Genomic DNA, 13,653 nt, shown 5'->3' with positions numbered 1-13,653 from the left:
AGAACTCCAGAAATGACTGTTCATCAACTTAGGCTACAATGTATTAAAAACACTGATATGTTTTTAATCTAATTTTTTCCTCCTTCCTACACAGTTGTTTTACCAGCTGCAGGGAGACATGTGCTTGAAGATAATAGAAAATGGAAAACACAAGGATATCCTCATTAAAGAAGGAGAGGTAAAGATAGGTTTGTGTATAAACTAGCAACCAAATCTCAGGCTGTAATTCTAGTATATTTCTTTGTTTTGGTATATATTATTTTCATATAAAAATTTATTTAATAATTACATGAGACAGTTCAGTACATTTTCCATTTCCCAGTTTGGTAGCACATCATGCAAAAAAAAATAAATGAAAAACCTGAAAAATGTTAAAGTTTATATCATTATTGTTATTATCATTATTGTGACACTACATCATGATATAATTTTAATTAGCTATTCTAAGAACTTTTTCACAAGTGCTGTTACAAAGATAACAGAAGATCTGAAGGTACTAAAGCTAGAATCAGTACTTAGACCATTCAGAATCATTATATAAACCCTGAGGAGATATTTTCAAGATATTTTATTTTCAAAAAAACGTTTTCAAGGTTTTCAAGTAAAGATTGGACAAGTATTTGTTCAGGATGTTATAAGGTCTCCTGCCTTGGTAGGGGTTCTACTAGAAGACCTCCATCTTCTACTGTAGTTCTATGATTCTATAATTCTGACTCTGAAGGTTGGGCAAAGTCTCTCGCCTCAACATTGAGGGAAGAAAAGAACTAAAATTTAAACCCCTGGTGAAAACATATATATTTCTAATGCAGGGTTGACATGCTACCGGTTTACTCCGGTTCGGGCAAACCGGTAGTGATAAAAACTACCGGTTCGGGTGAACCAGTAGTAAAAAAACACTTTAAAAAGTTTTTTTTAAAAAAGGTTTCGACGATCATAGCTGTGCCGCATGATCGTTGGAACCTTTTAAAAAAATTTTTAAAGCATTTTTTTACTATCGGTTTGGGCGAATAGGTAGTAAAAATATGCTTTAAAAAAGTAAAAAAAAAAAAAAGATTCCGACGATCGCACGGCACAGGTGTGATCATAGGAACCTTTTTTAAAAACATTTTTTAAAGCATTTCTTTACTACTGGTTTGGGCGAATAGGTAGTAAAAAATGACTTTAAAAGTTTTTTTAAAAAGTTGGCCATGCCCACCCAGTTACATGACCCCCCACACCAAGCCAAGCCCACCAAGCCATATCCACAGAACCGGTAGCAAAACTTTTTGCACTTCACCACTGTTCTAATGTATGTTCTTCAGTAGGCAGATCTCCTGTGCAGTAGTGGGTTTCACTTACCTTGCTACCGGTTCAGAACTGTGAGCGTGTGTGTGTGCTTGCTTCACTTGTGTGTGGCAGTTCTGCGCAAGCGCAGAACCTTCTGCACATGTGCAGAGCATCTGTGATGACATCCGGCTGGGTGGACGGAGACTCCCGCCACCGTCGCTATCGGTTCACCCAAACCAGGGTGAACCAGTAGAAACCACTGCTCCTGTGTATATATGTGTGAAATTTATCCAGCCATGTTACAGTAGTGGCCAAAATTGTGGAAACCTTTTGGGAAAAGTGTATTTTTGAGGTTTGATGGCTAATAACACCACTTTATTAATCTTGGTCTCATCATTCCAAATAACACTGTCCCATTGTTCCTCAGTCCAGGTAACATGGATTTTAGCCCAGTTTAGTCTTTTCAACCTTTGTTTGAGAGATAAAAGTGGCTTTTTTCATGGAATTCTAAATTTTAGCTCAAATTCCTGCAATCTGCGCTGAACAGTCCTTGCACTCAACCTCACATTGCATTGCACCATTTCAACTTGTATACACCCAGATGATTTTCTTTTATCACGTAGGCACAGTCTCTTAATTCTTCTATCATCACTTGCTATTGTGCACCTTTTCCTGACTTTACCAGTGTGGTTTTGTAGTGACTGAGTCTCATTATACCTCTTCAAAAACTTAGAAATGCCACCTTTGGTTAAGTTTCCACCAATTTTTCTTCTAATTTCTTTATAACTGTAGCCTTGTTGACTTAATAATACTATTTTACATCGCTTTCTGGGTGATCAGTCAACTCTTTGCACCATTACTTTAATTTTATTACATTTTACAAGCTCACTAAATGAAAGAATACAAAAAAACCTAACCAACTTGATAGCGATCACATAACACACTGACAAACGTCCTCCTCTCAGCTTCAATACATGATATCAATAACTGAATCCTACTGGGATCTGATTGGCTCATTGCCAAAACAAGATGACACCTGTTTGGCTCTCTAAACACTCATGCTCATTGGCTACAATCAGATGAAGGAAAGCTACCTGATATTAACATAAGCAAGTTGTACTTCCTTTTTCTGGTTATTTAGCTATAGCTTTTCATAGAATACAGATAATTGAACAAACTTTGTTGCATTACATTCTTGATTAAATTATCTTTCCATTGATATATAATTTTATGGTACTACTCCAAAAGAAGGGGTGTTATTAGCCATCAAACCTCAAAAATACACTTTTTCCAAAAGGTTTCCACAATTTTGGCCACTACTGTATGTCTGTGAAACATCTCCTTATAATAAAGTTCAGAACACAGGTTGAATGTCTGGAGATTTGACAGAGTTGGGAGAGGCTGAGAGAAGAATGAAATGGAGAGCAAACCTAAATAATGAAGAAATAGTAGGCAAGCCCATTGGCAACATAACCCATAAAAAGCAATTTAACATTTCAAATTATTCAAATCTGTCCCAATGAGCTCACTATAAAAGAGAGTAGGGAATCCCTTTTACAGTTACCAGGTTTCTGTATTTTACTGTTTCCAGATTTCTGTTTCTGTATGTACTCCAGGCTATCTTTAAATAAATCTCTATAGATTTTCTTCTTTGATCTCGTCCAACTGCTTGTGGCTTGATGGGAGAGTTGAGATTTATTGCCATACCTGGTATGTGAACTCTTTCATCAGGTAGCCTTCCTTCTGTACCTGTGGATTTAATTTCTTTTTCCTGTGAAAATAATTTGGACATGCTGTCTCATGTCTATTATCACACAGTTTTCCAGGTGCTTATAGACTGATCTCATTATAATTTGTTCTACAACTTCCTAATTATTGATGTTGTTCTAATATGACTCTAGGTCCCCAGATTCCCATCCCCCCTTCTTTGATTATATTTTCTGTCCTCCAATCATCTGGACTTTACTTAATCAGTTGCAAAGATAATATGTAAGGTTCATCCAGCCCATCAATTAATTCCCATAATACTCTCAGATGCAGTTCTTCTGAATGTATGCATGGAAACTCCCCCCCCCCCATTCTTAGTTTATTCTGACCTTTTGTTTTCCATATGCCCTCTCTACAAAGCTGGGCTACCTTTTATGTATACTTTCATGGTGAACTAACTCTTTCAGTCACCTACATTTTACTTTTTCATTTTCACATCTTCACTAAACATTTTGAGTTTATTTGTTGGCTTAAATGTTCTTATGTTTTCTTCTCTTAATGGAATGTTTACAATAGTTCAACAAACATTTTCATTTGAATTAATGCTAGATGTTAGATAGTTTATTGGACTACTTCAGAGGAGCATTTCTACCTTTCTAAGGGTACAAGTCTTATCTGAGATTGTTACTTCAGATTTTTTAGTCCTCTGAAAGACTAAAATACTGAGTCTTCTCAATATTAATTTTAAAGCCTTCCCAAGCAGTGACATTTTACTAGTACTTTTGAACTACATCTATTTTCATGCCAATAGCCTGTGAACTACACAATTTAATATGGTCCCAGAAACCCACTATTATCATTTTCAAAGCCTGTTATTCCCCTGCAGTATTATCTTCTTTCCCTTCTTCTTCCATATCCAACAGGATAAATGCAAATAACTGTTGAGCAGTGTTAATTTTTAATTTTTAATTCTTTGTCAATATCATTTGCCCCACTTGGATTAGTAGGAAGGAATAAATCTTCAAATTGTTATGTCATGATCGTAAATGATAGATATGCCAGATACCTTTTAAAAGCTTAAGGATGAGATCAGTAGACAGTTTCTCCTGTTCCTCACAAGTTGTAAATTGCCACTGTCTTACTCTATCATTTCCAAGGGACAGGTATTCAAGGATCTACCCTCCTATCTGCTGTTTAGCAGTTTTTCTGTTTGTATAGTCCTTGGTGCTCTCTAAGACTGGTAGTTTTCTTGCAGATGTTTCATTACCAAACTAAGTAACATCATCAGTGTTGGAAGGGAGTGGGGTTTGCTCTCTGTTTACATACAAGTGGCTTGCCCTCTCAGTGTTGATGGTAGTGTTCTTAGTGGTTCCTTGATTAGGCTGTTGTTTACTATTAGCTTGTTTGTTTGTGTTGGTAGTTCCTTGATTGAGGTATTGCTTACTTCTTGGTTGTTCTGCTCATATGGGTGTTGATTGTGTGAGGAAATGTTTTGGGATTTTTGATTGTCTCTTTTGAATGGTATGTAGATATTGTTTATCTCTCTGTGCCTGTTGATAACCTATTTGTCAGAGTGCCAGGGCTCCAGAATCATTTGGCATTTTTAGACTTGGCTTGATCTAGGATGCTCACAGATTCCCAGTTGAAAATATGACTAAGTCTGTCCATGTGTTGTGAAATTAAGGAGTTTTCATCATGCCTTCTGATTGTTCTAGCTGGTGTTCATGGATGTGCTCTGCTAGGCTTCTACCTGTTTGTCCTACATAGTGACTGTTACATTCCTTACATTGTATGTTGTATCTGACTCCTGGGTTTTTTTTTCTTCTGGGGCTTTTAGTTTACTTAGGATGTTTTGGAGGGATTTAGTTGGTATGTGTGCTATAGTGATGCCACATGGTTGTAATAGTCTGTTGTTGGTTTCTGATATGTTTTTGATATATGGCAGTGTTATTCTTTTCATAACTTGTGTCAGTTGAGTGATGGTAGGTTCAATGGTTAGGCGCTTTTTGATAAAGTTGTATGGATATCCATTTTGTTGGAACACATTGTATAGATGCTTTGTGTCAACAAGGATCTCCAGCATGGGTTTTCCTTTTGATGCTTGCTTGCTATCGGCTGTAATAGTAACAGGGAGTGGGGGCATGACACTGGGTTTTGGGAAGTGTGCTGGTGTGATGAAGGCCCGTGTGAACGAAAAGGGAGCTTTGCTTTCCAGAATTACTGTGCTGCTGAGTGGAGTTGTTTATACCCAGTCAAGGCCAACCGTCCTAGAACTCCACATGGATGAAAACACCTGAAGATGTGCCCCACACGACACTATACAAGATGTAGATTGGACCTTTAGCCTAGGTCCCTGGGGGGAGGGATTTGGAGAAACTTTCAATATGTAATTTTCGCGCCTTTTGGCTCAGATCTTGCTTTTCTTTCACTACTGTCATTTCAAACTCAATAAAAGTATCTCTTTTCCACTTCAATGGAGTCGGGGAGCGGGGGGTTCTTGGGTTTTGAATGGAGGCAGGCCTGACATTCTGTTTCCATTGGTTCAGGGTGCTGCAGAGTGTTTATGGTTGTCTAAATAGTGTTCTTACACAGCTTCTCTTGTGAGAGGTTGGGTTGTTACTTTGATAATGGAGCACTTGGTGATCTGGGTAGTTTTTCAATAGACTTGTGTTTCTAATTTGCCATCACTGCCTCCACTGATGAGTATATCTAGGAAAGGGAGTGTGTTATTGTTTTCTTCTTCCCTTAGGAGAAAATAGTTTCTCTACTTCCCCAGAAGCTCAAAGCCAATATCCTCTGCAATATAATTTCCTGAGTTCTGCTTGGCAGAATATATTTTATGTTTTTTGTTATTAATTGTTACTCTTTGACAACTCTTCGTTACTTTGATTATTTTTCTTATGTAGAATTACTTCCACTGTTAGCTTTTGCTGCAGTGACTCTTGCTTGCCCTAATAAATCTTTTACTTTCTCATAAACTGCACTATGACCATTCTCTCTTCCAATTCTCAATTTTTTCTTCAAGCATTGCTACAAGTTTGTAGCTTTTGTAATATATGTCAGGTTATTTTCATGAACAAACACAAACATGGGTATATGGGAATGTATGTTAGTTATTACCTATTTGGGCTTAGGGATTCTATTTATTTCATTTATTGAGTTACTACCGTCCATTGAGGACCTGTATACTGTCAAAAAAAGGGCTGTGAAAATATTTACAGACCCCTCACATTCTGGACATAAACTGTTTCAACTCCTTCCCTCAAAACGACACTATAGAGCACTGCACACCAGAACAACTAGACACAAGAACAGTTTTTTCCAGAACGCCATCAATCTGCTAAACAAATAATTCCCTCAATACTGTCGAACTATTTACTAAGTCTGCACTACTATTAATCTTCTCATTGTTCCCATCACCCATCTCCTTCCACTTATGACTGTATGACTGTAACTTTGTTGCTTGTATCCTTATGGTTTATATAGATATTGTTTCCTGATTGCTTATTTGTACCCTATGACTATCATTAAGTGTTGTACCTTATGATTCTTGATGAAGTATCTTTTCTTTTATGCACACTGAGAGCGTATGCACCAAGACAAATTCCTTGTGTATCCAATCACACTTGGCCAATAAAAAATTCTATTCTATTCTATTGAGATGTATTTTGTGTTTGGGGAGGGGCTGCACCAAGGGAGGCTCATTCAATTTCATTGTACACATGTTATGCATTGACAATAAAGGTTTGATTTGATTTGATTTGAACATGTCAAAAGCACTGCAAGTCACAATTATAGAGCCATGTTCTATTTATCTTCACTTCTGTTTCTTAAGGCACTGTCATTAGAAAAGCATTTATTTCTTCTTGTACCTTTCTTAGGCCCTCAGATTAAGGTAATGTCCATTTTCCTCTTAGAAGGAAAATTTGATAGACATTCAACTCTTACTACAAACCTAAAAACTTAGCTCACTTGCTAAGTTTTCTTCTTCATAACTACCTTATATTCTTCCCACATTCTCTGTACAAGGTCTGCTTGCTCAGCAGGAAGCAGCCATTCAATCCTACATAGTGGGCAATCAACAGCATCAGAACACACTCCTTTGAGCCAGCAATTATTCAAGAGGTGAACTTTTCATTCTGTACAGCTGAGCATATAAGTCTCACAGAAAGCATGATTCCTCTGTCTCATCCTGTTGAGCCTTTCAAGCTAGACCATATTAGGAAACAAACGTCATGAATGCTAATACTGTGATTATTATGTTACAACTGGTTTGAATGCATTCCCCCCCTCCTTTTATCTTCACAAGAATTAGGGAGGAGGGTCTTCTCTGCTCTAGACTTAGATTTCTTTTATCTGACTGTTATCTTGGTAGGGGCTCTTCCTGCTGTTCCTCAAGGTTGTTCTTTCTTCCCATTACATTTCCTCCTATGGCTAAACTCCTTTTCAATCACTCAAGGCATTCAAGGAAAAGTAGAATGGAAGAACAAAGGCCAACTGAGATGACAGAGAAGATGTAACCAAACTCCTGCTGTTGCTACATGTTTCAACTTTAATTTTGTTCTTAGATGTTTCTTTTACCAGCCAGGATTCCTCATTCTCCACAAAGGTATGCAAACTCTGTGGGACTGGTAATTGAAAGGAGAAGATTAGAAACAGAAACTGATGGACTGAGGTGAGATATAATTTTGTTATAAATCTGACTTTATCATTATAAGCCACTCTGATGGCTGCTAGAGTTGAAAAGTAATCTAAAATCTTTATCTCCATTAATAAATTATATGAGCATATGGACAGTGCTATGCTGTGGAAAATGCTCTGGCTTCTCTATAGAGCAGTGATAGCTATCCTTTTTGTCATCATGTGCCTGCACCCATAATGCAATGTGTGTGCGACCCCGCACGCCTGTGCACATGCCCCCCACCCTCCCCCATGCATGTACATATGCTACAAGCACTTTCCCCCCCCCCACGCATGTGCGCACGACCCACTCTGCCCCATTTTGGGTCTAGCAGGCCTCCCTGCAGCTTCCTGGGACGAAAAATGGGCCGCAGCCTGTTTTTGGTCCCAGGAGGCTGCAGGGAGGCCTGCTAAACCCAAAACAGGCTATGGGTGGGGTGCCGCACCCCCCCCCCCCCGTGCACCCTCAGCTCCCTGTGCATGTGTGTGCATTCCCCCACCCCCCCATGCACACAGGACCCCCCCCAGGATGCATGCACATCTGCTGCATTCGCCCCACCCTCTCGCATGTGCGGCAGAGACTTAAAAATCAGCTGGCAGTCAGGAGGTGCAGGCACATGTGGGGTGAAGCTGAACTGGGTGACAGCTCACATCCCACAGAGAGGGCTCTGTGTGCCACCTGTGGCACATGTGCCAGAGGTTCGCCATCATGGCTATAGAGTCTTGGGTCACTAGAATCAAGCTTTCTGTACTGTATCTTTAATTCAACAGAAGAATTAAGTATACAAACTCTGTTTGGTCACTTATGCCCTGGTCAACTTCTGTTTGGAGTTGGACTATAGCAATATGTGCTATATGGGGCTATCTTTGAAAAATATCTAGAAGCTTGCAGTTGCATGAGCAATCTTGGGCACCCAAAGAATGGCTTTTGTAACACCTTTGCTGTATGAGCTGCATTAGGTGCCAGTTTGCTTCTGGATCCAATTCAAATTGTTGGTTATGATTTTTAAAACCTTACATGGCATGGGGCCAAGTTACCTATGGTACCGTCTAATCCCGCCCCCATCACCTCAGCCTATTCCCCCAGGTCAGACAGGGAAGGTATGTTGCAGACCCTGTTAAAGAATTATGACTGGTCGGGTCCAGGAAGACATTTTTCTCTACTGTTGCCTCTGCCCTTCGGAATATTCTCTCCAAAGGGTCAAGGTAGCCCCTAATGTCATGACATTTCAAAAATATTTAAAGACTTAACTCTGCCATCTTGCTTGTGGTTGACAGAGGAGTACGTAGCTGTGGGGTTGGTTAGTACTCTGAAAGCCCCTCCCTTTTAATTAACTTTTAATGTCACATATTCTTACCCTGCTTTGAATTTTCAGTTTACATTTATATTCCGTTGTTATATTGTTAACATTTTAACATGTTTTTAACATTTTATTTATTCATCCCAGAGTCCAGGGGGATAGGCGGTTTCTAAACATGATAAATAAATTTAAATGAATAAAGAAGGTCTGTATGCAGTCAGAGCTCTGAAAACTATAATGTATTAGTGGATGTGGACCCAGTGTTTTATGCAATTGAATGTAGCATATTTGGATGTTTGGAGTTTATTCTCTTTCTCAAACTACACGCATTCAGACTTTGATGGACATTATAGGGCTTAAAATATTCAGAAATCCAGTACTGGAGAAAACGGCATAGTTTTCTCGGTATGTAGTTTTTATCAATGCTGAGTTAAATATGTGGTGGCACAAAACATCATTTAATCAAATCCTTTTGATGTTAATGCAACTGGAGGGAGAAGGATTCATTATCCTCTCCCATCTGTCACTTCCTTGTATCACATTTCCTACCATGAGGAAAAACATTCATTCTTGAGATCATGGATTTGCTGCCATATAATTATAGTTATCTAATGAGTTAAATTTAATCTAATCTAGGGAGCTGGAGACTTAAAACATATGAAGAACAGTTGCAGGAATTGGGTATGGTTACGGTTAAGGTTGAAAAGAAGGACTAGGGGGTGACATGATAGCAGTGTTCCAGTGTTCCAATATTTGAGGAGCTGCCATAAAGAAGGTGTGTGTGTGTCATTCTACAAAAGACCTGAAGACAAGACAAGAAGCAATGGATAACTAAGGAGAGGAGCAACCTAGAACTAAGGAGAAATTTCCTGACAGTAAAAATAATCAACCTGTGGAATGACTTGCTTTCAGAAGTTGTAGATGCTCCACCATTGGAGGTTTTTAAGAAGAGACTGGATAGCCATTTGTCTGAAATGATTTAGGGTCTCCTGCATGAGTAGTGGGTTGGACTAGAAGACTTTCAAGTCCATTTCTATTCTGTTAGTCTGTTACAAATTTCTGTTCTGTTAATCTCATTTGATAGCACGTAGACAGTTTTTCCAAACTTTCAGCCTTGTCTGAATTAAATTCAAAGCATTATGCACTCATTTTTTTCATGTTCATGACAAAATACATTATTTTAAAGAGGAAATTGTCCTCTCTTTTCTATATTAAAGATATTCTATATTTATTAAGAAATCTACAAGATTTGTATTTCCCCCCCTCCTCCTTTTCTCAGATATTATGTTGGAGAATCAACAGATGTCCTTTTTGAAAGATGGTTTTACTGTGAAGATCTTGGTATACAACTTATTCCAATAATTCAAGAGTAAGTCTTCTTCAGGTTGAGCTTCATTCCTGGGACTTTCTGGGAAGATCTATGTGGGGTTTTTTGGCCACAACAGAAAGGGCTGGCCATTATTTTCACCCTCCCAGAATGTTTTTCCTGAAATGTCTCTGAAATTTCTGGTGTCCAAATTCTAATCAGGTTCCTCCTTGTATAAATTTTTTGAGATCATCTGTCACATAGCTGAAACCATTTCATTATGCAGATTAATAGTTGGTTTGATTTATAGCATTACTATGTATTGGCACTTGTTTGAAAGTAGTTTGCTGTTTCAGAATTATTCGAAGGAGGTAGTTTTATTTCTCAATGATCTTGTCTAATTGTGTCCTGTATTTATTTTGTTCATAATTGTTTATACAAAGCTACTCCCTTTTTCTGTATGCCTCATTTTTATTCTAAAGCCACACTAATAAAATACCTGAACTATATCATCATATAATATCAGTATCAATGCTTTGAGAGATGTGCCTTAGATGGTCCAAATGGCACCATAAATATTCTAGAAGGTGGTATCCATAATCTTGGAAGAATCCTAAATTTTGTCAAAGTACAATAAACTTAACATGGAGCATCTTGGAAATGAGTATGAGAAATGTCCATAAAGCTTGAATATAAACTATATCCTGTAATAATTTCATCAATCAAAGGGATTCCACTATTAATCAATGGTTTTTCTCTGTACAATCTGAAGTAAGAGATGATGGATTTTAGAATTGTTAACCTTTTTTATTTCAGATTTTTCAGTTCAATGCAGTATCAAACTGGAAAACCCAATCCAGGTGATGTAAACTTTGAAACTAAAATAATTTTTCATCCAGCAAACAATAATAATTTTAAAAGCTTAACTAATTTTATTTTTCTTACATTCTTATCATTTGCTTGCTTTTAATATTCCTCTAAATGGAATTAACATTGCATGGGAAAAGTTGCCTTTTTTCCTCTATTCAATAATAAAATACGTGCCACAGAAAGGGAGAAGGATTAATTATTTTCCAAGCTAAACTCAGCAGGCAGATTGAGATCTCCAGTTGTCCCAAGCCACAGTCATCATTATGCCTGAGTCCCAAACAGCAGGGAAATCCTCCACACTCTGTATATTTGCAAAAACAGTGATTATACCATTCCTGCAAAATTCTACTTTGATTTCTCTATCCATCACCAGAGAGAATGGGCTTTATTTTTACTCTCTTTCTATACCTTCCCTTTTTAACGTCAGCTTAAAAGAATGGTGGGTTCTCTCCCCTTTAGGTCCTTAAAGATCTGTAAGGTCCTCTTTAGATAGCCATTTTTGGGGAATGCTATAAGGGTGGTTTCGTACATTGGGCATGGAGTAACTTGGCTCATGGGTGGGCAGAGGATAAGTTGGGAACTTCTGGTTGACTTCTGAGTGATTTGAAATAGGCTGGCAAAGATTTAATTCTAAAACCATTAATGAGGAGGATTAATTAAAGTAGTAAGGCTATTACTATAGGGTAGCCATAACCTGCACACCCTTCCACTGTTTCTCCATAGCCACTTGTGCCTGGTTCCTTCCAGATGTATTTGTACATATTTGGTGACAGGGGTCTTCTCACACTCTGAGGAGATTTTCAGCATTGCACTTTGTCCAAGGACCTCCTTAGAGAGAGATATTTGGCCTGAAGGGAAACAGATAGTGCAAGGTCTCCCGAGCTTACCAAGAATGTATCAATTGAAGGAAAGGCTTAGAGTCACAATATTGTTCTACTCTCCTAACATATCTCCTTCATATCCTTATGAAAACTTGGACAGGTGACTATATTATGAACTGGATAGGTATCAGTGGAATACTAAAGTATCTCCAGACACTTTTCTTTGTGCTTGGAAAGTCCCCAAACACTTTCTGCCCTACCTGTCTATAAAAATGATAGACAATTTCTATCTACTGCTTTGCTTGAATGTGTTACTACTTCTGATTCCCCACAACCTCAACAAAAGAACAAAGGTACAAATGTGTACTGTAGTTTTAGCAGCCATTGTGTGTATGAACATGCTTCTCTTTTACCCAGCTGCTATTGTGAGAACACTCACAGCCTGTTCTTAGTGTTTCATATGATCCTAGCAGCCTTGGCAGTTTAAGAAAATCTGGATTCATTTTGGGAACTAGAAAATATACTTAATTTTGGGAAACAGTTGTATTTCAATGATGAACAGCATGCTTGGCTTCTAAAGATATCCAATTTTCCATAGCATCTTGAGCAAGTGTACTGCTGCCTTTTTGACAATTTATATAGTGAAAATATGAATGCAGTTTAGCATTAAAAAATAGAAATCACAGAAGACATAGAATAACAGAGTTGGAAGGGACCTTTGAAGTCTAGTCAACCCTTGCTTGATCCAGGAGACCCTATACTATTCTGGACAAATGGTTGTCCAATCTCTTCCTGAAAGCCTCCAGTGAAGCATCTACAACCTCCCAAGGCAAGCTGTTCCACGGATTAATTGTTCTCACTGTCAAGAAGTTTCTCCTTAATTCTAGGATGGATCTCTCTTTAATAATCTTCTTTAATAATTTTGTCCTGCTTTAGATGCTTTGGATAATAGATTGAGCCCGCTTCTCTGTGACAACCCCTCAAGTATTGGAAGACTGCTATCATGTCACTCTTAGTCCTTCTCTTTGCTAGACTAGATATACCTAGTTCTCATAACCATTCATCATACAGTTTAGCCTCCAGACCAGTGGTGGGTTCCTCCCGGTTCGGCCCGGTTCCGCTGAGCTGGTAGCGGTGACGATATGATGTCACCGAACCGGTTCTGCCCTCCCCCACTCCCCACCCTCCCACCCCATCCCCACCCCGCGTTATTCTTACCTTTTATTTGGCCCCACCACCAATCTATTGCTGCCTCCTGAGTCCCAGCTGATGGGCTAAAAGGAAAAAAACTGTTTAAACTCTTGCGGTGGGGCTTCAAAGGGCCGCCCTACAGCTGATCAGTGGTAAAAGGCAGTTTGGTGGTAGACCGGTGCCTCCAAAAACAAATGAATAGACTGGTACCTGCAAAAATAAATGGGTAGACCAGTGCCTGCAAAAATACATGAGTAGACCTGTACAGCTCTACAAGCAGTTAAAAGCCTGGTAGACCAGTACCTCTGCTAAATCCTAAAGAATTGTCACATGACCATCAAGCCACGCCCACAAAATAAGCCATGCCCACAAAACCGGTAGTAAAAAATTTTAGAACCCACCCCTGTTCCAGACCCCTAAGCTGTCATATGAAAATATTTAGCATCCTAGATTAGGATGTCAACTTCTATATTTTCATTGTAAATTATTTTAGATTGTGAAGGTGTTGTAA

General features: G+C 38.5%; 1 protein-coding gene across 2 annotated transcripts in view; it reads left to right on the top strand.

The window, feature by feature from the left end:
* The window catches only part of HAAO (3-hydroxyanthranilate 3,4-dioxygenase), a 39,956-nt gene that overhangs the window by 14,021 nt on the left and 12,282 nt on the right, over positions 1-13,653 (top strand). For both annotated transcript variants that reach the window (XM_034427683.3, XM_034427682.3), the window contains exons 3-6: positions 95-178; positions 7,542-7,648; positions 10,234-10,323; positions 11,077-11,120. In XM_034427683.3, the coding sequence (XP_034283574.2) occupies positions 95-178; positions 7,542-7,648; positions 10,234-10,323; positions 11,077-11,120 (325 nt within the window). The remainder of the gene's footprint in view (positions 1-94; positions 179-7,541; positions 7,649-10,233; positions 10,324-11,076; positions 11,121-13,653) is intronic.

This window comes from Pantherophis guttatus, chromosome 1, assembly GCF_059756535.1.
Source record: "Pantherophis guttatus breed Tessera chromosome 1, ASM5975653v1, whole genome shotgun sequence".
NCBI lineage: Eukaryota > Metazoa > Chordata > Lepidosauria > Squamata > Colubridae > Pantherophis > Pantherophis guttatus.
This window is presented reverse-complemented; position numbering and strand designations above follow the sequence as displayed.